Source organism: Empidonax traillii, unplaced genomic scaffold (genome assembly GCF_003031625.1).
Source record: "Empidonax traillii isolate 1590-97213 ecotype Southwest subspecies unplaced genomic scaffold, ASM303162v1 scaffold515:size447783, whole genome shotgun sequence".
NCBI lineage: Eukaryota > Metazoa > Chordata > Aves > Passeriformes > Tyrannidae > Empidonax > Empidonax traillii.
Window position 1 is genome coordinate 187650 of NW_020955708.1, and position 24027 is coordinate 211676.

Here is a 24027-nt window from a genome sequence, read left to right on the forward strand (position 1 = left end):
GTAGTCTGAAGCAAGGGACAAAAGAGGGAGAGCACAGCTGCTGACTGCATTTCTTCTCTCCTACATCCATAGTTCAAACCTCTTCTGTATTTCAACACACACAACAACAAGACACGCAAGGCGACTAACAGTCCGGATTTTATCTGGAAGAACCACAAGCTGCCCAGTGATACTCCAGGCACTGGTGAGAAACCCATTAAATCTGCCTCTTCTTTGAAGACAAGTCCTAAGATCCACCTGCTGTGCAATCCAGCATGTTACCTTCACACTAGCACCAGACAGTGATGCCAGGAGATGGGTGCAGAACATCATCTTTCCTTCTCCTGCCCCATCATTTCATGTTCTCTGCATCCAGCCCAGTTCTAAACCTTCCTTTCTGTTTAGGCACTGCTACTAAGTCTCTTGTAGATTCCTCGCTGTTCCAGTGATTGTGGGGAATACCATGGGATGTTTCAGAAGAGGTCACCCCTGAGCAAATAATCTTCACTAGAAGATGGTGGTGGTGTGAATTGCTTGAAAGATTGTTGGGGAAAGGCAGCAGAGTTAAGGTCATGATGAGTTATCTGACTCTGCATTTCTGTATCAGAGCAGAGCATGGTGGCTTCTGCTTGCCCCTTTATCCTTGCTGTAGGGAGCTGGGGAGAGGACACAGCACTGTGCAAATTCAGGGTGTTTCTCTGGAGGAGTCTCTGAGAAGAGCTGACTCATTGCAGAAAGACAGTGGGAAACTAGGTTATCATAGAATCATGGCTCTATCTACACCCAAACTTTAAATCTGAAATCCCAGAAATCGCCACTTCCTTTTCTTTTGCGTTTTTGGTGACCCTTGAATAGAATGGTTGAAGCCCCTTGTTATTCAGCACAGTAGGGTACAGCCTTATCAGTCTGATCAGACTGAGATTTTTTCCCCTTTAAGACTGCTGCCACATGGTGATTGGCAATGGAAGGGCATATGCTTCAGAGTATGATATGCAGAATAAAAATTATTGCAGTGGCAGTGGTTGCAAGGGTTAGTGCACAGGGGGTTAGCGTTCACCTGAGTCATTTGCATCAGTGAGAATCTAAAGATGCTGCTGTTAAAGGTCTCTGCTAAAGGCCTCCCATTATTTTGCTGTCCCGCATACCTTCATTAGGGAATAGGCAAAGCATAACGGGAGAAACAAACACCTGCTAACTGTAAGACTCCATTCACAGTAAAGTGGCAAATGGATTTAAACACTTTTATTCCTCAGTAAAGTAAATCAGATGCTCTCAAATTAGGTCTTACCTCTTCTGAGAGAAGCAGGAGTAGCGTTGTATTGGCAGGGATGCATGGGAGCTGCCAGGAGAAGGCAGCAACTCTGATAAAACTCCAGTTAGGCAGTTCTGGGAAGAGCAAAGTGAGTTCACTGGAGCTTTCATTTTTCATCTCTGGTCAAATCTCTGGTCGCTCTTGGTATGGCCATGAGACCTGCCTGGGCAGAGATAGCAACACTGCACAAGTCAGCTACAGGGTCTCCCTGCACCAGCTCCCTGAGACATGGGTTTCCAGGCTCCAGTCCTATTCCCATGCATCCCTCGGGGCCCACAGCGTGATGTCTTGTCAGTGGATTTTCGTATCTTTCAATTATTTTCTTCAGTATGTTCTTGTTTGAAGCTGCTGCATAAGGACAAAAAAAACCACAACAAAAAGCCAAACAAAAAAACAAAACCAAACCAAAACAAAACAAAAAAACAAAACCAAAACAAAACAAAACAAAAAAACCTGCCTCCCACTGGCACTTGATTATTTTGTTTTCACATTTTATAAAATAAACCTTTTTTCAGTGTGATTCTGAAGAAATATATTCCCCCAAAAGAAGATGGCCAAAGTTTAAGTAATCACCATGCCTTGCCAAAGCCAGTCTAAACTTTCCAATCAGAAATGTGTTTTTTCCTCTAGGGAGGTGAATAGACAGAGCAACCAGAGCCCTGATCCTACCCAAGCTGTAACTGAGAACAGATGAACTACTTCTGCTGCCCACCTTCCTTCTGGTATCCCATGATAAACAAAGGAGCTTCATCCACGTTTTCCCATTATAGAGAGAGTTTTAGCCCTCACTCTGAACTTGGATAAGATTAGTCTTGAATACACAAACGTTTCTGGTTTCAGAAGACCAGGTAATGTGTGACGCACTCTCTGTCTGCATGTTGTAATACTAAGAACCAGGAGGTGGTAGCAGAGCCTCGGGAAAGGCAAATTACAGTCCCGTAGCATTTTGATGGGAAACTACAACCTACTCATTGTTAAGCTGCAAGCCACGATTCACAAACCTTAAGTTTTTAGAGAATTCATATAAAATGGCTTTGCACATTCCCATGTATCTGTCGTTTTACAGTGGTGACTTAACGCCCTTCCTTGCAAAGTAAAAGAGTAGTACTGATGGTTTTCAACAGAGAGGATCAGACTAATACTAAATTCCTAGGAGGCCCTGAGACTGATGCTGGGATGAACACACAGGAGCTGGGTCCAAAATCCAGAGAAGTTCATAAACTGAATTCTGTGTCAGATGCAGACACCTAAATTGGTAGGTTGAAAATCCTTCCTCAGTTGCTGTCTGATTCTGAAGGCAGCTAGTGTATGTAATTTTGCTTTTTATTTATTTATTAATTTTTACGTGTGCTTTTATTTCTGTTTCTGGCCACAGACAGAACCGTGTTAGCCTCAGTAAGGCTGAGTAACTCGCTCTTTTACTATCCATAACCAATGTGGCAATCTGCGAAACAGGATCCCGCTCTGCCTTATTTACCTGAGAGAGATGCTCAGTAGAGTAGGTACACTCTAAACGTGTGACCAGCTCCAAGAACAGACAAAAGACAGGCTTCAGCTCACTTTTATACATGAAGACAATCAAAATTACAACCTTAAAAAGGCAGTTCCCAACCTTGTTTGTCTTCCCTGCTTGCTCAGGATTAGAACCCTCATGTGCTCTGTGGTTTTTGGGTCTAAGTCCTCAGATTCTTGGACAACAGGATTTTCAAATTGTTTGGCACCTGGCAGCTTCCAAGGACACTTGAAAAGCTCTGTGCTGCTACCAGATTAATTTTCCTCTATACCATATTAATCTCCTACTGAAGACTACATTGCTCAGCAGCACTTTGTCATCCCAGAAGTGTCTACAGAAGGGTTCAGAAATGAGTCCATAGTCTCCAAAGCTCTGTCTACAACTACAGAATTACTTTAAACAACTGGATCAAAAAGGGGAAAACCCAGATGTGAAATGTCTAAAAAATCTGAGTATATTAAAGGCTGTATCATGATTTCCTTCCTTACCTCTTCTTGGATAACAAGTTCTTGTGAGAAATGCCTTTCAAATCTGTAAGTGGCTGTACTCTATATCAGCTGAAATTCTGCATGGAAGCTTCAGATGTATCCCATCCTGAAGGGATGAAGGCTCTGGGTGATGAAGGTATGGGTAGTAGTGAAAAATTCACTGCCAATAGTTCATTGGTTGGGTACCCAGCAGGACTGAAACAGAAAGTCATCAGTAAACAACCAGGATAAAAGGATCAAACCCTTGTTCCCCATTTCAGAGAAAGCCTTGTTCAAAGGAGTCAGTGAGGACCCCGTTTTGTATTAAGCCCTGGGTATGCTGGAGAAAAACAATGACTGATTTCAAATAGCCATCTGCTTAGCCCATCTACATCTCTATCTCCCAGAGAGTTGTACACAAGGGTTGCCTCCACCATCCACTCTTACAAAGTTATTAAAAGGAGAATTTTGGTGGTTTCATTTTTAAAAATGTGGTTACTAGGAAAAGTCAGCTTTATTTTTGGACTGCCCTAGTTTGTTTTTAAACAGGAGGACACCCGGAAACTGCTGCTGAGCAGATGTGAGATTTAGCATTGTTGAATTCACCTCCTGCCTGGGTGTCCCTACAGAGTGCCCATGCCTCAGATGAGGATGTAAGACTGCACTGCTCTGGGTCATGCTTCATCCTGCACTGAAAGAGGTAGATGCATGCCACCTCTGGGCAGTGCTGGACTTTACCAAAGCCTCTCAATTTGAATGTGACCAGAAATTATCCCTGGTCAGCTACATGTGTGAGTGAGGGTAATTTCTTAAACACAATATTGTTTTTCATTATCCTCTGTCAAGTTGTTTAATTTTCATTTTTTCTTTTCTGCAGGCCCCCACATCTTGACTATTGCTGTCTTTACACTCACAGGAATTGTGATTCTGGTTCTGATCATCTCTTTGGTGATTTTAAGGTACCAACCCCTTTGTCTTTCTGTTTGTTTGTCCTTGAACAGTTTTCCTCCTAGGGCAATGCCTTTGATCTCTCCTCGAAGAGCCATTCATTAGCTTACCTTACATACCTGCGTGGTTGCCCTCAGTGTGAACTCTTTAGTATATGCCAAGTAGTGCTTGCATCTGTAGCATTGTTGTGACAGGTTAGTAATGAAGGGAGAAGGTGCAGCAAGGCTCAGTGTTCTTGCATCTGCTAAAAAGCTCTGATTCCTATACACAGAAATGTCTCAAACCAGTCTTCAGACTTTTTCTACTTTACTGTCTCATCTTTAGCTCTATTGGGGTTCACTGTGTTTCTTTATCCTATTGGTGACATTAAAGTTCAGTCTAGAAGGAAGTATTTCTTTTGAGTCACTGTAGAAGTCAAAACACTGTGAGGTTTTGGTGTTTTCATTGCATGGATCTATTCCTTTGACTTAGCCCAACTCCTTGCATAACAATTCTTCTCACAGCTTGGATTTTCATGAATATAACACAGCCCAGCTTTATCATGATGGGAAAAGCAGAAATAGAAATCAATGATGTCTCCTTTTGATGGAAGAAATCCCACCCTATTTCCAAAGTATATGGGGTTTTTTAAGCTTTAAAAAATTGTATTATCTGTGCATCTGTTGTCAGTCTATGTCTTTGTTATATATCAGAGAACTTCAGAAAAAGCAAGAAAATCAGGTCTTAAGGAAACTTGATTAGAAGCAGATGCTACCCACGCTCTCTTGTTTTGAGTAGACCAATCTGTCTTGCTAACTAAAGCAAGGAAAAAATCAAAGATGAAGATATATAACTCTTACACATCCAATTTTACTCAAGAAATGAAGGAGCTAATCATTGCCACATCTAAGCACTAACACTCTAAACAGGTAAAGTTTGGAACGGCTATGAAAATAAATAAACATTTGTCTTGACAATATGGACTTATAAAAGATTCTGTACTTTACCACATTTGCAGATGCATAAAATCTAAAGATTGTTTAGATGATTAGATTATTATTGTACATACATCACTGTAATATTCCCAGGCATCAAATGTAGAAGATTTCTGGGAATTTTTTAGAATAATGCTTTTCCTCTTAGTGTCAAAACAATAGTCAACTTCTCAACTATAACTGCTACCAAATACTGTCCCCTAAAAAGCAAAGGAGAAGAGAAACTCAGCAATGAAAATTAGCAAAATGCCTCATTAGTCTTTCTTTATCTCCCAATTTTCTAGGACACTTGAACTATCCCACAATTACCTGTGCAGTTCTGACGGAAAAATAAAAAAGCAAAGTCCTGAGGAACATATAAGTAAATATTAGGTCTAGTAGATTTTAATTCAGTTTTGTATGTTCTGAATCACCAGCTGACACCAGTTTGAATTGCAGAGCATCCTGGTGACACACACATCTTACAAGACAGAACTGAGAAATTATTGGTCTTTTTCTTATGCATATATGCTAAAAAAGATATTGAAAAAGGGAGTGTTATTAGTCAACAGTATGGGTCCTCCCATTTGGAGCATTTGCCAATTGTCATCAGTGCATTGGGATTCCTCTGCAGACTCTCCAGTCAGTTCTTGGGTTTTTTTAGTAGAGAAGGGACTTGCACAAGTAAATGGGTAATTTGAAGAGCACTACTATTCTTGCAGCTTTTCTCTACTTCTCTAAGAAAAGACAGTGCCTGCTCTGAATTTCTGCAGGGAGGACAGCAGTTTCTTTCTGCCTATTCCAAGGGCTCTTCCCTCATTTTTACAAAATGTGCAGAATACAGGGGCCATCCTCAAAAAGGTATCTCAACACCATTGTTACTTCCTCTCCTGGTATTGTATTCACACAAGTTCTTACTATCCACTGTTGATGGCAGGACTGCCTTTGGCTTGCATTTGTTTGTGAGACCTCTCTTCCAAGTGCATTCAATAACATGGAGGAGAAAACTATATAAAATCCAGATGGCCCTTTGTGCTTTAAATTGTTCTGACCGCCCCTGAGACTGGCAATTGCAGCAATTGTTCTGCTAAAATCTGTTCTGTTCTTCTGCTACAGAATGGAGTGAGCATTTAGGCTTTCCCAAAGCTAGGGGAATTAAGATTATCCTCAAACTGGAAAACTGTGTGAGAGCCAGAGGGCTTGTGCTCAAGTCTTGTCAACCTGACAAACCATTCCTATGTCACCATGACATTAGAAGCTTCTCTGTCCTAGTCTCCTGTTATGGGTTTTGGTTCACTGGGAGGACATTCTGAAAGACTTCCCTGTTTTTTTAGGAAGTACAGGAGAGATAACGAGCGCCGGTGGAAGAAATGGTCCCATATACCACCTGAGGAAATCTTGCCTCTGGAGACCAGTGAGACAAGTCATGTTAGTCTGAAGGTAAGAGAAGCACAGTGCCCAAGGCTGGATCTTGGATTCTGTCTTCTAGAGACCATCAGTGCTGGGGTATTTAGAAGCTCTGACTACAGTGCACATTCCAGCTCTGGTAGAACTACGATCTGTTAATTTTTTTTTCTTCAACCTTCACTTGCTACATTGAAGAAAAAGATTATTCCCCATTTATTGCTCCCTGATAGAATATACCTGGTGCTGTCAGTAAAGGTCATTTTGTTATGGGGGAGTGGGCTGGGTATTGATTTCCTGTCTCTCTCTGTTACAAATTATTTCCCTGTGCTTTGTTATGCCTCTGTAATGTCCAAGAGCATGAAAGGAGCAGGCAGAAGGCCTGGGAGTGGCATGGATGTCCAACACTTTCTGTGGCATGTAGTGGACCTCCCTAGAGAGAGAGGCTCATGCTTCTCTGTGTGGCACACACAGACATTAATAATCTCTCTGGATCTGTCAAGTGGGGAGTAGGTGATAATTGCAAGTTAATTATTCTTCTTTGTTCTCAGATCGATGACGATAAGAGACGTGACTCCGCCCAGAGACTGCGCCAGGGCAAATATGACAAGAAGGTAACCTGACTACTGTGTCCACGCTCGCTTCCTCGCCCTTAGGAGGGCTCTTGCTGGGAGGAGGTTGTTCCACCTCCCCTGACCTTGCAAAATGGCTTGATCTTATAGAAGGAATAAGCCATTTATTCCCTAGCAGGTGGTTTGTATTTTGCTTATTGACAGGAGGCAAAATACTAGACTCCATGAACCCCCAGTCCAGGAGCACAGAAGCAGAAACACAAGGACCAGAAACCTGATACATTTTGGTACTGAGGAGATGAATAGATTAAGGGAGGACAAGCCATTTACATAGCAATTCTTGTGCATTCAGTAGAGCTGTCTGCCTGACTGAGGTATATTCATGTTGAGTTAAAATCTGCATAATTGACAGTTCTAAATAGTAAATCCTTTGAAGAAAATATAACTCATTTATTAGCTGATAAACTGAAACTTCAACAGTGAAGCAGTAGGCAGGTGTTTCTGAAGTATTTCTTTGTATGGACATTTCTCGGAAAGGAAGGATGGATTGCTGTTGTACTAAACCTATGATTTTTTTTCCCCACTGGTATTTTTCCTTCAGGTGGTGATCCTAAAAGATCTCAAAAATACTGATGGTAATTTCTCAGAGAAGCAAAAAATGGAACTGAACAAGGTAACTTGCATGTAGCAACTGGACACAGCAGGGTGGGATGGACCCTATGAGTGAAGTCATTACTTTCCACTGTCAACTCCAACAGCCATTTGCTTGTGCATGTTTGTGAGGTGGATGGGTAATGAGTTCCTCAAAGGATATTGTCTGAGGAACTTTCTCTTTGTATGTGTGATCTCATTGCCAGTTTAGACTCTGAATTGTATGCCAATGAAGCTGAAGATGAATGAAGTAATTCATCCACTGTCATATGGCCTTACTAAATACATTTTTATAGCTGATTCTAAAAGGCAATGCACTCTTTGAGCTCATATCATGCTAAGTCATCAATAGCAGAATGTTGTAGTTAAATCTCATTATTGAATGCCAAGTGCAGCTCTTTAAATATAAGTAATACTCTGCTGGCTTGTGCATACAGACTCTTCCAACATGGGAGATGAATTTGGCTGCAGTACTGCATCTTTTTTTGAATGGTTTTCTTTTCACACAACACAGATACACTGTGAATTCAATAAGCTCTAAAAATATCTGAAAGTAAACTATAGCTGTCTATTTAAATGGACAAAGTCCATAATATCATGCAGGGTAATCAAATTTTTATTACTTTCTCATTTACTGAGTGATCCACAACATTCTGTCACTGTCAGCTGGGAGGTTTGAGTAGAAAGGCAATAATGGATACTACAGGGGGCTCTGGAATTGACTTGCAGTATCCAACAGCAGCCACTTTTATCTCCCTAATCCAGAAGGCTCTGGAATAACAAACATCTTCAAGTACTTCACTCAGTGCCTTAGTACACACTGGTGTAAGAGAAACTCATACATCTTATCAGGGTCTGAAATAAAAAGTCATGTCACACAAGTATCTGTGACCTGTGTTTCTGTATTAACAATTATTGCTTTTAAAAAGAGATGAAATGTTTCTGCTCTAGCTCCTACAGGTTGATTATTACAACCTGACCAAGTTCTATGGCACTGTGAAGATAGACACCATGATCTTTGGGGTGATTGAGTACTGCGAAAGAGGTTCTCTGCGGGTAAAGAATTTTGAAGGTCTCCTTAAACCCCCAAATTACCAAATTTCAAAGTAAGAAAAAAAATCTTCACCTCTATATATCTGGCCCTCATGCAGCAGCCATGGACTGAGCAAGTGGTGGCAGGTTTCAGACTCCTAAATTTTTTATCCCTTGCTTGGTTGTCTCCAGCCTTCCGCAGGTGTTGCTGTGTCAATTTGATGGTTCTCAAGCAGGGAGAGGATGAGGTGAGGTGGAGGCAAGGAGAAGTACAGGCAGAGCTCTGCCCAGGCACAGCAACAACATTTGTATTGTGTCCCCAACTGGAAGCATATAGGATATAACTTTATCTTCATTTTCCAAGTTGTAGCTGTTGTCTCTGCTGATGCCCTTGTGGACCCCAAAGTGCCTCCAGGGTGTGCAAGGACAGTGAAAAGAATATATCCATATTAATAAGGGACAACTATGGCAAATTCTGTGTTGTAATGGACAACAACACCTAATTTTTGTTTATAAAAAGAATTGGTAAATTGATGCCTGGCAAAATTTATGGAAGAGTTGTGACTTATTATTACCAATATTATTTCAGTGCTAATCATGAAGTGATGGGGACATCAGTTCTTCTGCGGGCATATATTATCTCTGCTTCTGCATTCATAAAAAGACTCTCCTGTAGCAGCCAGGTCTCTGGAACAAACTCACAGCCAGGCAGCAAAATAACAGCTGTCTCTCTGAGTCCTTTTCTTGTAAACTGGCATACTCATGGAAGTTTACTTTTAGCAGTGGCTGTCACAGTGTGACTGGCAGGTTAAGATAAAGAAACAGTCTACTTTGAACTTATAAGACCATGAGTAAATTGGTAGGAAATGGACTGTGAGCATAAAACATGAAAAATGCTCTCCCTTCCTCTTGCACACCTTGACCATTTGTGTCTCAGTTATTCTGTGTTCCTTAAGACTTAGCTTTAAGAACAATTTCACAATTTATCTTTAATTGCACAATACCCTCTTTTCTGGACTCTCCACTTTTCTAGTGTAAACTTAAACTATATTTCATATTCCCTATTTTTTTAATCAACTTCTAGTGCATGTACTCCCTGTAAAAAAATGAAGTTGCTGGTTAAAAGGCGTGCAATTTGGATACTCATATCTCATCTTCTGTTTTCTCCCTGAAAAACTTTTCTCCTCTTGACAGGATGTTTTAAATGATAAAATCTCCTATCCTGATGGCACCTTCATGGACTGGGAATTTAAAATCTCCGTCATGTATGATATTGCCAAGGTGAGTGGGTTGCTGACAGTGGCATGGGAATCAACCAGTCCTGTCTTGCAAAACTGATCATCTGAGAAGCGTAGCTCTCAAGGTCTTCTCCTTCTTGGCTAGAGCTACATGTCCTTCCACTCTTTTCTATTCTGGGGACAAGTATATGAAGCAGGAGATGCTGGTGGCTCTCAGACTGAAGGAGGAAATAGGGGTCAGAGTTGGCTTTGGGCTATTTATAAATAAACAAATAAAGTATGTCCCAAAGAAATGTGACCCAAAGATCAGAGGGTTACAATCTGTTGACCAGTGGCTCTGATTAGTAGGGCTTAGGCAGTCACAAGAGCTGCAAAACACACTACTTTCTGGCCTCAGGTAAAGCATACAAAGCGAAACTGTATTTTTTCAAATGATAGAAGTATTCTAATTTGTATCCAGAGATGGGATCAACTTTTTCTAAACAAACTATGTACCATCCTGACTTTCTCACTAAAGTGAGACACTAGTTTCTCACTACAGCTATCCATTTCAAGCAGTTTGAGAGGGAAGAAATTTACCTTGTACAGAAATCAAGGCTATTTTTCAGTAGCTTTCAACAGATCTTTGCACTTTAGGTCCCTGTTCTAGAAAGAAGGTATGCATGGTAAAGGAATTCTATTCTACACTGGAGACTTGTAACTTTTTAGCTGGTAGTTAAGAAGCCTTTGTAATTCACAGTTATAATAATTCATTATACCTCTGCAGATAAATGAAAATAATCACTTCTGTCCTTTGGCTAGTGCTCAACTACTCTTCTCTCTCTACTGCTGATTTGCAGTTGGACAGTCCTTCTGTTTCCCTACATCCATCAGTTCAGATTTGGTCTCCGAGATGAATGGCTCCACTGCGTCTGTTCTAAAGAGATATTGAAAATCTTGTACTTTATTAAAGCCCCCTTAATCCAAATGGTCACAGTTTGTTGGCCTTGTTAATGACTTTCAAGTTCAGTTAATGTTCAGCATTAAGTTTCACTCCACAGCAGTGGAGTTTCCCTTCCTCCTTACAGCATATCAAAACCCAGGGTATTTTAAACCCTTTACAGTTCACCTTCAGATATTTCCTTAGAAAATAGAGACTACTACTGTCTCAGTTTACGAGGAGAGAGAAAACACAGTCCCTCTGAAGGAAGTGACCAAATGCCAGTGACTGCACTGGTACCAAGACTTCACAACCAGTCATTTGCTTCACCATTGGTGAAGGGGACACGGCACCTGAAGATGGATTGGTACACTGCATCCGTTCTCTGGAATGGCTCCTGATCATTGTTAGCTATGTTAGTAGAGACGGTTTGCAAAATCTCCTGAAAAGTTGTATGTACCCAGGAATATCTGGAAAATTACTGTTGTTTGGATGATCTGCCAACCTCTCCTATTCCTAGACCTGATACTGTGGTGAAGCTCCTGGGACCTAGACGTTTCCATGAAATTCTTGTATTGCTTTTCCCAAACCACAGCTCCAGGTACCCTGTCTATTTTTACTTGAATGGCTTCTCTCTTTACAGAAGTCACTTTATGGCTTTTCAGCTCTGGTTCCTCTCATCTCAGTCTCCATCCTCTTCAAGTCTAGCCCCAGCTCTCCACATTGTTAAAATCCCTGTGACTAGCTCCTGTGGTTCCTTTGCCTTCTTTTTTATATACTTCTTCCTCTCCACACTCTTTCCTACTCCTTACCACTTTCCTACACTCTGCTTTTACCAAACAGTCCTAGAGTAGTTTGCCTGGTCTTCATCTGGCACAGAAGTGCTGCATCTGTTTCTGAACAAAGGCTGGATTACTTGTATTCCCTGGTACAACTAGCCAAGTAATGACTGTTCCTAGAGCACTCCCTAGGTCACTAGAAAAGGTGGTGGGGGCAACGGAGAGGGCCTGAATCTACTCCATTTACTTCCACCCCTCCTTTTTTTTTTTCCTCCTGTCTTAGATGTCTCTAGGATTGATGGCATCACCTGTAGCTACATGGATTTGGCTACATGTGACCAAAGAGCTCTGATGAAAGGTCTGCCAAGAAGGAATTGCAGTAATCAAACCTTGTAGTTATTAGCGCATACACTTGTCATTGCAACACTATTTATTAAATAAGGGGCTGCTGCAGGATATTGTGCAAAGGATTATAATATTGTTGCATTGTGTCAGGAAAAGAGTTCTCAGTCAGAATTAAAGCTTCAGAGGCCCAGAGCAGAGGTTACAAGAATGCTTTGATACAAGATTACAAGAATGTTTTCAGGTAGGTGCATAGGATAGTGGCAAGGAAAGAGAAAAATTTTATCAGGTACATCTATAAGACTTCTGCCTCCAGAAATTTTTAACAAGAAAGCCTTGGGATAAGGAAATCGAAATTACTTTTGCCTGTCATTGATGCTGAGACTGATTGAGAATTCTGCTGTAGCAGTGGGTACATTTCCTGGCTGATGAAACCAGGAGCTGGAAGAAGGCACAGCTGGAGGAAATAGGGCCTAAATCAGGCAAAACATCCTGGGCAATATCATCAGGGCTGCATGCTAAAAGCTGCTTAATCAAGAAACATGTTCCTTGGGTATAGTGTGCACACAATCTCTGTAAATTTGGCATGGTCTAGATAGGTCCAGGATAACCAGTCCAACAACATTCTCCAGGGATTGCATCTTTTACAGGCTGCTTGTGTCTCAAACATACATCTGCTGTGCCCAAAACTCAGCTCATGTCTCGGTGATCTGTTGTAACATTTGCTGATCCATTCCCAATTATGCGTAGCCAGTACTTGAAAAGAAAACGCAGCATGTCATACAGTGTATTCATGACCACATGAGCTATGCAACCCTGATTAAATTCTATCTTTCATTCATACAAAAGGATGAGCTATACATGTAGTAGTCTAAATGGAAGATCATTTAGAGAATAAGCTAAACAGATATGACATACCTGCTCTGGCTTCCATAGGATATAGACTGTGCTTCATATACTGAGCACAAAGGAAAGAGGACTATAGGAAGAAAAACAACCATCAATAGACTATAAGTAGGTGTGAGTGTAAGTAGTTCAGAAGAGAGAGATGAAACAGTATAAATAATAGCAAGAGGGTGCAAATTAGCATACCTACTCCCTTCTTCAGTCTACGCCCACTTAATAATGTTCTTTTCCCGCTGTGCCTCAGTGCTAGCCCCTTCGCATGTACTGCACCCTATTTGAGTGTCTTAGACTAAATGAGACAATTTCAGATGCGATGAGTAAAAAGAGGTAAACTCCATACCTTTGTATGCCTGTGTGTGTTGTGAGTCAAGAGCCTGAATCTCAGGAAATAAAGATGAAACTGCACTGGCCAGTCCTCATGATGCTCACTTTGGAGTTTAGCTCATGGGTAGCTGATATGTATTGACCTGTACAGGGAAAACCATAATCAGTCAGGTCAGAAGAGACCTTTATGATTTACTAGTCTGATTCTCTATGTGATGCAAGCCCTAGTGCATCATCCAACACTCTGCATTGAGCTGTCTTTAGCCCTCTGATTTGCAGAAGTGGATCTGCTGCAATGTTTTGAATGAAGTCTCTAGTGTGTGATAATCTTCCAAGACATTTATAGATATAAGGAGCAATTTGTCTCACACCTATGGATGTCCATTGGATGAAGATAGTTGGAAGCACTTTTTTTGTGTGACATTCCAATAAATCTGTAATAAATTTACCAGAAAAACATTCATTTCAAGTGAAATGAAAACTTCTGTGGGAGGAAATGAATTTCTCTAATTGCTTAATTGTGTTCTAATATTGTCAAACTCCAAGATGTTATGTCAGAGTATTGTTAATGAAGAAAAAGGGTGGCCTTCCATGACATGGTCTATTTCATCACTTCTTAACATTGACTGTTCCTATTATCTTGGAAAGTCTCCTCTGTAAAATAGTATGAAAGGGAATTGTGATTTATGCATATCCATTGCAGATGAAGGCCACTTAATTACTTGGACAGATATTAGCATATTCACATTCTTGTTAAGTTTGGTAACAGCTGAGTGTCTCACATGTAGTTGTGCTTTCCTCCTCTTTTATTGTCAATCACAGGGGATGTCTTACCTGCACTCAAGCAAAACTGAAGTCCATGGTCGACTCAAATCCACAAACTGTGTAGTAGACAATCGCATGGTAGTGAAGATCACTGATTTTGGCTGCAATTCAATTCTGCCTCCAAGGAGAGGTAAAAACAGTGCCTAATTGGACTCTCCCTCATGGTTTCCAACCCAATGGAATTTTCCTAACTTCATAGACCACTAGGGCCTAATTATATCTTGTACACCGTACAAAACGTACAATCTGATTTTAATTCATGTAGCAGTCATTATACAAATGATATCTGAAAATACTGTCTTAAACCCAATGAAAGAAAATTATTAGCAGGTAGAGAAAGAAAATCGTGTAAGTGAGAAGGAAAGGAAGGATGAATATTCAACTTCTGGTTTAGAAAACAGAGATTTCACATCTGAGATGCAAGAAACATTTTCAGCATCCAAGTCCTTCATGCAGACAGCTCTCTTCAGCAGTAATGTTGAACTCATGTGAATTAAAAAAGGAGTTATGTACAGGTAATCTTGTCATTGATTAGATCCATGTGTTACCACAGTGCTCTGTGATATCATTTAAACATTAACAGTCATGACTCTGATAATCCTTAAAAAAATCTGTAATGATATGCAATGATAACTTCGTTTTTCATTCCTTAGGTAGGAAACCAGCAATATTTGTGCAACCAGATTGGAATAATTTTAATAGTTTTTCTGTACATTTTCTATTCACCTCACAATCATAGAACAATTATCTAAAATAGAGCACTCCTTTCTACTCATCTTTTTTTTCTTACTTGATCTGGAGTGAAAAGATGAGCCCATCTGAAATTATGTCATACAAATCTGACACAAAGTAGAGCTTGAGGTGTAATAAGCACAGCACTTTGCTGTAACTGCAGCATGTGACCTGAGAAGAAACTGTGGTTGCAACCAGGTTGAAGGGGATTTTTACATTCAGACATAAACATGCTCAAAAGTAGCAATAAGTTCATAAAAAAAGAGTAAGCAAAGTGCACGAAAGGAAAATGCTCTATTCATTCTTCATTTTACAAATTTTGTATTTAAATTTACATTATTATTACATTTTAATATATCTATCTTCTTTCATTGTTCCTAAGCAACCTCAAAAAATTTCTGGCTACTAGATCTCTTTCCTTGAAGAAAACCTACTGTTTCACAAGAGATCAGCAGATTCATTGAGGCTGGATGTTGCAGCCTGATATCATAACTCTGTTTTCAGTGTTACTGTGTTCAGGTCACTGTTATGAAACATCACCAGCATGTCACAACAAACTGTTGTACTATGGCAGCATTCTGGTTTTGAGGTACAATAGTGCTCATTGCATTAGAAATACAGATTAATAAAATCTATAGAAAGAAAGTGGTTATGAGCAGGTAATATCATGTCAGGTTCAAAAGCACTTGTGAATTATTTCAATAGCTCCATGGTATCAAAGCTATTGGGAAATACTGCAGTCTTCTCATCTGACAGCTTGTATAACAAACTCCTTGCATCTAGCTCAATAATTTATGTCTCAGGGTTTTTTTATTATAGCACTGGCTTATACAAATGCACAGGCTATTTCTAAGAAGCTCGTGAAAGGTAGCCAAGAAAAGCAAGTTCATTGCCAGTAACCACAACTTCTCTGAAGGTGTGAGGGTCTGCATCTACAATGGAAAGTAGTAGGGTCAGCAAATTCCAAACAGTTGAAAACCACCACATCAGAGGTTTATCTAACTGTACTGATGTCAGCTTCTCAAGAAAAATTGCTAAAGGAAGAAATAAATAGCACCCATGGGCTCTGGGTTGGATATGGAAAGAGTAAAAGAAAATATCATTATAGCCAGTGGATGCTCTGAGAAGGATCACCCTTTTTTCAATTACTTCTCTCCCTTCCCCCTTTCCCTGTTGCTATCTGGATCTTCAGACTTGTGGACAGCTCCTGAGCATCTCCGTCATGCTGATGTATCTCAGAAGGGTGATGTATACAGCTATGGGATCATTGCCCAAGAAATCATCCTACGCAGAGAGACGTTCTACACTGGACAATGCCGGGACAACAGAGGTAAAGCCACAACTTTCTCTTTCACTGCAGCCTTCTGGGATGGTGTAGCTCTCACTGGCCCACTCTCCATGTTTTGTGAAAGGCACTGTCTCTGATAACTGCTTGAACTGCTGCTTCTTTCACTGTGTGATGAATGAAAAACCTGTTTGAAGAATCTCACCGGGGAGGGCAAGTGTCCTTATTTTTTCTGTAAATAAAATCTGCATTGAGTTTTCTTGCCCTTTCTCTTCCCTCCTCACCTAGGCTATAGCATTACAGAAGTTAACATTATACAGTGCTATCCAGACTTACTGTAACATTTAAAGGCCACATGGGTCGTTCTATTATGACTTGTGCACAAAATATAATATGTCACTCATTTTAAGTGGCACAAATCAGCAATGTCAACACAGAACAAGAAAAACTCAGCAGCATGACACAAAAACAGTTGACATTTAAAAACTGGCAATCCATATTTTATTCAAGCCTGTTATAATTAACTTTAGCAATTTAACTTCTGTCAGAAAAATCATCTCCTCCTGTAATGCATCCATTAAACCACAGATTGTGCATTTTGTGACATTGTTTTTGAGTGGCTAACAGCCAAGTCAATCCCAATTCCCAGAATCCAGGCATTATTATATACTAGAACTGACATAAAAACATGTGTGGGTTTGGGATTTTCCTAGTGACAGTTACTAACAACAAATTTAGACACTGCCTTACCTCTGAGTCATTCTGTTAGATCCGCCTCACATTTGTTAAAATATCTAGAGCAGCAGCTCGACAGCCTAATAGCTCTTTTCATGAGTTACATTTGAGAATAATTTCTAGGGCATGCTCATCATCCTATGTTATCTCAAATCTATACTCATATTTGGGGAAACACAGTATTTTACATCATTAGCTCTTTAATATAAATGTAGATCTAAAAGATTAGAAATGCCTGTTCCCCATAAAGCAAACTCTTCAGGATTCCATGCTTAATATAAGGTAGAGAAAATAAAAGGTTTTTTTATTCCTTTTTTCTTGGGAAGAGGCAGGCACAATCCTCCTGAATGCAAGATTTTACAAGTATCGCCAGCGTCGGTGGAGAAAGTGCAATGCCCTTCCTTCCTCATTTTAACTTGTAAAGCAAATCCACTGCAAAATATATTCTTTTAACCACTTGTTGAGTAGGTATAGGGTTTCTGTGCTGTGTTAGTGATTATTAAATTAGCCTCAGACACAGTGTTTCTTGGCTCTTCTGAGATGTGGTGTCATCCTCACTGCTCTGTATTTGACCCTGTCTGTCACAGTCAGAACCTGGTTCCCTGTTTTATCTTTGACCTGTTTCTTAAAGCTGCGTTTTGTCCTTTTGGAAAGACTGTCCCTTTCAAATAGCATTAGGTTAATTCATCCAACTGAAAGAATTTTTAGCACCTAAGCTAGGTACCTACCAGCACCGAAGTGCTATAGCTGGAGATGGTCACATATCCACATGTTGGGTAAGACAGCAATAACCTCACTGGCCATGAAGCCTGTTTGGTAAGTCTGGATCCACTGTAACTTAAAAAAAATAATCTGCTTTGTAAATTTCAGTTGAAATTTTAAGTTTTCTATTCAGTGAGGAGGTTGTTTTTTCCACAAAGCTTTTTTTCCTTAAAAACATTAGTAGACGTGTAAGATATATATTGCTGATCTAATGGCTTCTGGTATTATTCTTGACTTTTGATTATGCAATTTCAGTAAATGTGTTCATCAGGTCATCAAATTTCATGTAAAAGAAATAAGTTTTATTATGTATTGCTGAAGTGGCTCCTCATTTAAATGCCTGGATTAATTCATTAGTCGAGATGTGCAAGACAGTGAACAATACTTACTCAAACACTTCTGAATTTTGTTTGTGGCATCTTCTAACTTTGGAAGACAGTAGCTTAAACTTGGGGTGACCATTAATTTACAAATTTCTAAGATAAAAAGAGAAAAGAACACCAAATTAAGAGTCAATGGTAATGGACAAGGAAATGTCCCAGTTGCATGTTTGATTCATTTGGTTTTTAAGTCACCTGGAGAAAGTCTTTCAGTGGCTAGGCTCTCAGAAGTTAATTTCTGCAAGTTAGAAGACATGATACTAGGCTTTATCCACCAACTTCCAAGTACTCAGTGAGCCAATTTTCTCAACCTGAAAATATGCATCAATCAACTTAATGTGCAATAATTTTGCTACTAATGAAAGAAAACAAGTCCCACAGGATGACAGGTATACAAAACTGGACTTCTAATGTATAGAAGTAACTAGGTCATAGTCCTCTTCACTGATGTCTTTGTGAGACAGCTGTTCCCCATCTGGTTGCTCCACTCTTGTGCAGAAACACCTCATTCACTGCTCAAGACTGAAATCTTGTCACGTACAAACGCTCAATTCAAGCTGCCTCCTTGTTCCACTACGTTCTGCCTCTGGCTAATTGCAGTGCTGCTAATAGCTGCTGTTACTTCCTCTCTCAGGTGTGCGTGCAGCATGGAAATCCAGCACATTCCTCTTGCATACAAGAGCCCTATACAGACTTTCCCGTCTCTTAGCCCACAGAAGATTTCTTTGCAGCCTCTCCATTCTATAGCATTTGGGAGACTTAAATTTCCTGCTCCTTCTCTAGTCTGTAATTTCTGTACCAAAAAGCTGGAAGCTGCTGCGTCATTTTAGGGTGATCATGCATACTTAAGCATCCCTAGCTGCTCTAGACTTGCACTTACCATCATGATTACAAACCTTCCTCGTGTCATTATATGCTTCCTTCAGTAAAATCATATCACAAATATAATCAGTCATTATTAATAAACATGTTTCATGCTTGTTCACAGATCCCTTTCAATTTCCCTTTACTCCAGAGTTAAAAAATTACTTCTGTTTTTAATCCCCCCCCCTCCCCATCTTGAACTCTTGAAATCTTCTGAAGAAAGACAGAGATGTTTCTGCTTTAGCTCTCATTTACTGGGCTTAAGTTGAGAAGTGCAAATGCAGCCTGATTTTTAATCCAGGTCAGAATCCAAATAACTTTCATAGAATGGATTTCACGACTAAGAGTACAAATGAGCTAACAATGCAATGCTTTTAACCCATATATATTAATATCTTAGTTTTAAGAAAGTTGAGCACCTGCAGGATGATTTGTACTGCTCTGATGGAGTTGCACGTCTCAACACTCTTGATCAAGTTGCAATGGGCTTTTCACATTGTTTTTTACTATAAGTGTACTTCATGCTGAGAGGCACACTAATAATGCCCGACATTCATTTGGGAAGATGCCATAACCATGTCTACCGTGACCAATAAATACTGATGTTCATTTCTATTCATTTTGTTTTCAGGGGCCTTCAAACCAGCCTCTTTTGATCTTATGCCATTTATTTAGAAAAGATCCAAAGTTGAAATTCACATCAAAATGAGGGAACTGTCTTCAAGACCTGTGTTTGTACAGTAGCTTGTAACCACAGAATTCTATCCACAAGCAATGTCCTTCTTATGGTTTTTCGTTTAAAACTTTGATCTTTTCCTGTGTTAGAGAAACTTTACAGAGTGGAGAGTGGCAAAGGAGTGAAGCCTTTCCGACCAGATCTGACCTTGGAAACAGTGGGAGAAAGACAGACGGAAGTAAGCTAATAATTAACTAGGCCATTTTCTGGGTGAAGGGTGGAAGTCCTGGCTAAACTAGAGCCCATGATCATGGGAAGGTGAAAGCCATGTATTTTATGCCATATACCCCAACCTCGTGGAAAGAAATGGCATTCCATGGTTGTTACCAGCAAAGTGGAATATAACTCGTGGAAATGATTTCACTAGAAAGAAATAGCCACTTATATGGTGCCACTCTTTTGACCTATTTTAGATATCTTTGATATGGGATGAATGACACCTCGAGTATACCTCTCTACACTGATTTGACAGTCCCTAATGCTTCTTGCTTAGATGGAAATGTCTGCATTGTAAACATCCACATATTCAGCAATGAACCCCATTCTTTTTGACTAAATCACTAGTTTCAGAAAAATCCCAAACTCAGGGTATTGGAAATACAATTACCACAGCATTTACCTCCGTGTCAATAACTGTACCTGACTCCAGCTGCAAGACTGGATCCATTTACTTGCCTTTTATTCATGTACTGCAAATTCAAGTTAAGATCATGTCACTAGTCATCACAGAGTTAAGTTTAAGATGCATGCAATGAGTGTTCTAACCATAGGTTCAAGACAGTTAGTCACACAATTTAATAGGCTGCCAGTCAAGAGTAACCAGAAATTCCCTAATGAACTAGTGCTGTTTAGCACTACTTTCTGTCTATATTCATAACTCAGGTGGACTTTCCTTAAATTTTTGTTTGAAGGTGTATACACTAGTGAAGAGCTGCTGGGAGGAAGATCCAGAGAAAAGGCCGGACTTTAAGAAAATTGAGAGTACTCTGGCTAAAATATTCAGGTGAGCAGCAGGGCCTCTATTTTAAGATGCTCCAAACTCCTCCTAAGTATTAGAAAGCTCATATTTTTAAGTGTGTAAACTGATGTGATTATGATTCAGTCAGTGGAAAAATCTAATGTTGTTCACTTATATCCTTCTTTATTCTTCAGCAGAAAAGTAGGCGAGCATGTGCATGTGTAGACATACACTTGTGTGCAATGTACTAGCTGAGTGAGGGTAAGGTGATCACCATACCTCAAATTGGTTCATTGAGAAAGTAGCAAGCTGGATAATTAGAGAGTTAAACTATTCAAGTAATTCACTCCCTGCCTCTAGTCAAGAGTTGGATAGTGACTCACGTCGTCTAAGTTTCGGGAAATGAACGCACGTAGATGTTTGGAGGATGATTTGAAAGTTTGGATGGTCCCGAATTAAGCTGACTAGAAATATTGGGTCGTAACTCACAAGAAGTATTAATTACAAGGCTTTGATGATACAAACTTGTGGGAAAATAATAAGGGCCATAGCTGGATAAACCCTATGGGGTTATACAGGCCTTTCACCTGGACAATGCTGCACTGTTCCTACAGAGTTTGGTATGAGTTAATTATTTCGATGACCAAACAGTGAGCTTTTAATCACTTCTCTTGGGCTCCCCAGTTTTTAAAGCTGTCCCCATCAACAAACTCCAACAGTACTTGCATCATTTTTCCTTTTTTCATGGGTAGAAGGGCAACTGTACTCTACATAACTGAATGTATCAGTTGAATAACCTTACTGCAGCTGAATAGAAAGGCCTCCTAGTTCATCTCCCAAGCCTCCATCCTACAAAAGCAAAGGGGTTGCCTCTTGCCACACTCAATATGATGTTCTCTTCATGGGAGTCTAAGATGCTGCATTGCTGACATAAAATTTGTTTAAAGTAAGAGTGATTTTAAAGTCCAATTGGACACAACACTAATCTGACTCTTCCATTCAGCCTGGTCCCATCTACTTTCAGACTGCTTTGGCAAGTGCAGGCTGCCCAGACAAACAGGGGTTTGAGCGGCTCATATTACCATACTTCTGCATCCAGGGGTTGTTAATAGGCTGGAGTCTGCAGGATCTTATGAGTAAGACTAGCCCAGGGGCTGCTCTTTGTTCTACTGTATTGTTCTGTTTTCAGAACAGACAGCCCCAAATTGTCTTAATCTTTCTGGCTGAAGCCCCATCTAAACACTATATGCAATATTCTACCTACTATTTTTAGCTTCCTCTCAGAATTTGAGCTTCTCAGTTACTTTATACGAATGAATGTTCATGGATTACCCAAGGTAATCTGGAATTGACAATATTATCAGGGCTAGGTGATGGATGATGGGTGCTTCAGGAATTACCACTTGCAACTGACAAGCATGGATCACTGACTTTCAATCCATGTACATAAGCCCTCCAAGCAAGTAAAAGGATGGTGCACTTGAGGCATTTTGCATTCTAACTGCGTGGAAGTCAAACACTGGAGAAGTTTTTTATTGCTCCTTTCTTGCCTCTTTTTAGCTGCTCTAAACATTGAATGCCTATCAATCTTTCTTCTTGACTCCTGTGTAATTCTGTTACTTGCAGTAACTTCCATGGCCAGACCAATGAAAGCTACATGGATACCCTGATCCGGCGTCTACAGCTGTACTCGCGGAACTTGGAACACCTGGTGGAGGAAAGGACAGAGCTATACAAAGCAGAGCGAGACAGAGCAGACAGGCTTAATTTCATGTTACTTCCAAGGTAACTGGCTGGGAGGATTTTCTCTGGCATTTTATTTACATATATCACCTGATTCTTGCAGAGCAGGAGATGAGATTAATATTAATGTTCTATTTCCCTCCCCTCTAATCTAATCCTGCTTGGAAGGAAAGAAGCAGCAACTGTCCCTATTCTCTCCACCCCATGGTAGAGTTTCATGTCAAGATAGTACTGGGACCCATTATCTTCCTCAACATTTCTTCATGCACAGGATCCCCCTTTCCAGCACAAGCCTGTTTTTCACGTCTTTCCTTGGAACACATAGATCTACAGTGATGTCACATCACAGAGCTCTGTTCTGCTCCAGCACCTTGCTAGGTAGAGGGAGTGTCTCCAGCTGGATAGCAGGACTGCAATCCGATTTCAGGCTGGGGTTTAGCAATGCAACAAAGGGGCTGAGGTTGGCTGGGCCATACTGGGCTAGATGGATTCTTCAGAGAATGAAGAATACTTATCCTATGGTATAGGATAAGTATTATTGATATTCTAATATTGGTAATGCCAGTAATTTTGGTATTGCATACATTTGCAATGGGAAAAGTACCCTGTTATGTCATTACTATTTTCAAGGTTATCTTAAAAAAAGATAAAATTTTTTTTAGTGACTCATCTTTAAAAAAAAAAAGTTCGTTCAATCCAGTTTTGGGGAAATTTGAAATGATCTGGCTGTATAGACAGTGCAACAAGGAATCCATTCCACTCTTTGTTGGTCCTACCACCCTGTTATTGTCTCAGTGTAGATGGAAAACAACATTGTGCAAACCCTATCATTTTCTGCATATTTTTCAGTTATTCTCTTCTAGTATCTCCACTAGGAACAGATATTTTCCTGGATTTAGAATTGCAGGAAAATGAAGGTCTCTCTGAATAGATATTGACTGTTATGGTATTGAATTTTTTTCCATGAAATTATCAGACTATGATACCTCATCTGAAATCAGGATTAGGTGATGTAATTATCAGAACGAAATTTCTTCTACACTGGGAAAACAGAAAAATATGTTTGTTCTTACTTATTGTATGGGTAGAATATAGGTCTACATGTCAGAAATTTTAGAATTTCAGTTTTAAATTTGACTCAATATCCCTGTTTCTGACCTTAACCAAGAAGCTCAGTTGCCTGTGTCTCAGTTTTCTCAAGGCTCTTAACACACTTAGATTTTGTAAGGCTGTAGCACATTAATTACCATTAGTAAATGCTTTGAGGTTCCTGGCTGAAAGGCATTATGGGCATTTAAAATGCGATTACAGTGGCAGTTTTCAGCAAACTATTTGATGTTTCCTAAACAGAAAGCAATGATGTGGTTGGGTTGCATGAAAAAATACCTTTAATAGAAAATACTACTCATCTGTCTTCCTGCCTTCTCTATTTCCACAGGCCAGTAGTAAAGTCTTTGAAGGAGACTGGCCTGGTAGAGCCAGAGTTCTTTGAAGAAGTCACTATCTACTTCAGTGACATCGTTGGCTTCACCACACTCTGCAAATACAGCACCCCTATGGAGGTGGTAGATATGCTGAATGATATCTACAAGAACTTTGACCACATTCTTGACCATCATGATGTTTACAAGGTGATTAGCTCTGCACTTTTGCTCAGTTAACAACCAG

General features: G+C 40.0%; 1 protein-coding gene across 1 annotated transcript in view; it reads left to right on the plus strand.

Moving 5' to 3' along the window:
• GUCY2C (guanylate cyclase 2C) overlaps positions 1 to 24027 on the plus strand; it is a 44036-nt gene that overhangs the window by 14347 nt on the left and 5662 nt on the right. Inside the window, exons 10-22 of the mRNA XM_027896751.1 lie at positions 73 to 184; positions 4149 to 4230; positions 6507 to 6612; positions 7128 to 7190; positions 7750 to 7821; positions 8751 to 8855; positions 10026 to 10112; positions 14162 to 14294; positions 16089 to 16226; positions 19748 to 19836; positions 20570 to 20661; positions 22243 to 22401; positions 23798 to 23990. Of these exons, the coding sequence (XP_027752552.1) occupies positions 73 to 184; positions 4149 to 4230; positions 6507 to 6612; positions 7128 to 7190; positions 7750 to 7821; positions 8751 to 8855; positions 10026 to 10112; positions 14162 to 14294; positions 16089 to 16226; positions 19748 to 19836; positions 20570 to 20661; positions 22243 to 22401; positions 23798 to 23990 (1431 nt within the window). The remainder of the gene's footprint in view (positions 1 to 72; positions 185 to 4148; positions 4231 to 6506; positions 6613 to 7127; positions 7191 to 7749; positions 7822 to 8750; positions 8856 to 10025; positions 10113 to 14161; positions 14295 to 16088; positions 16227 to 19747; positions 19837 to 20569; positions 20662 to 22242; positions 22402 to 23797; positions 23991 to 24027) is intronic.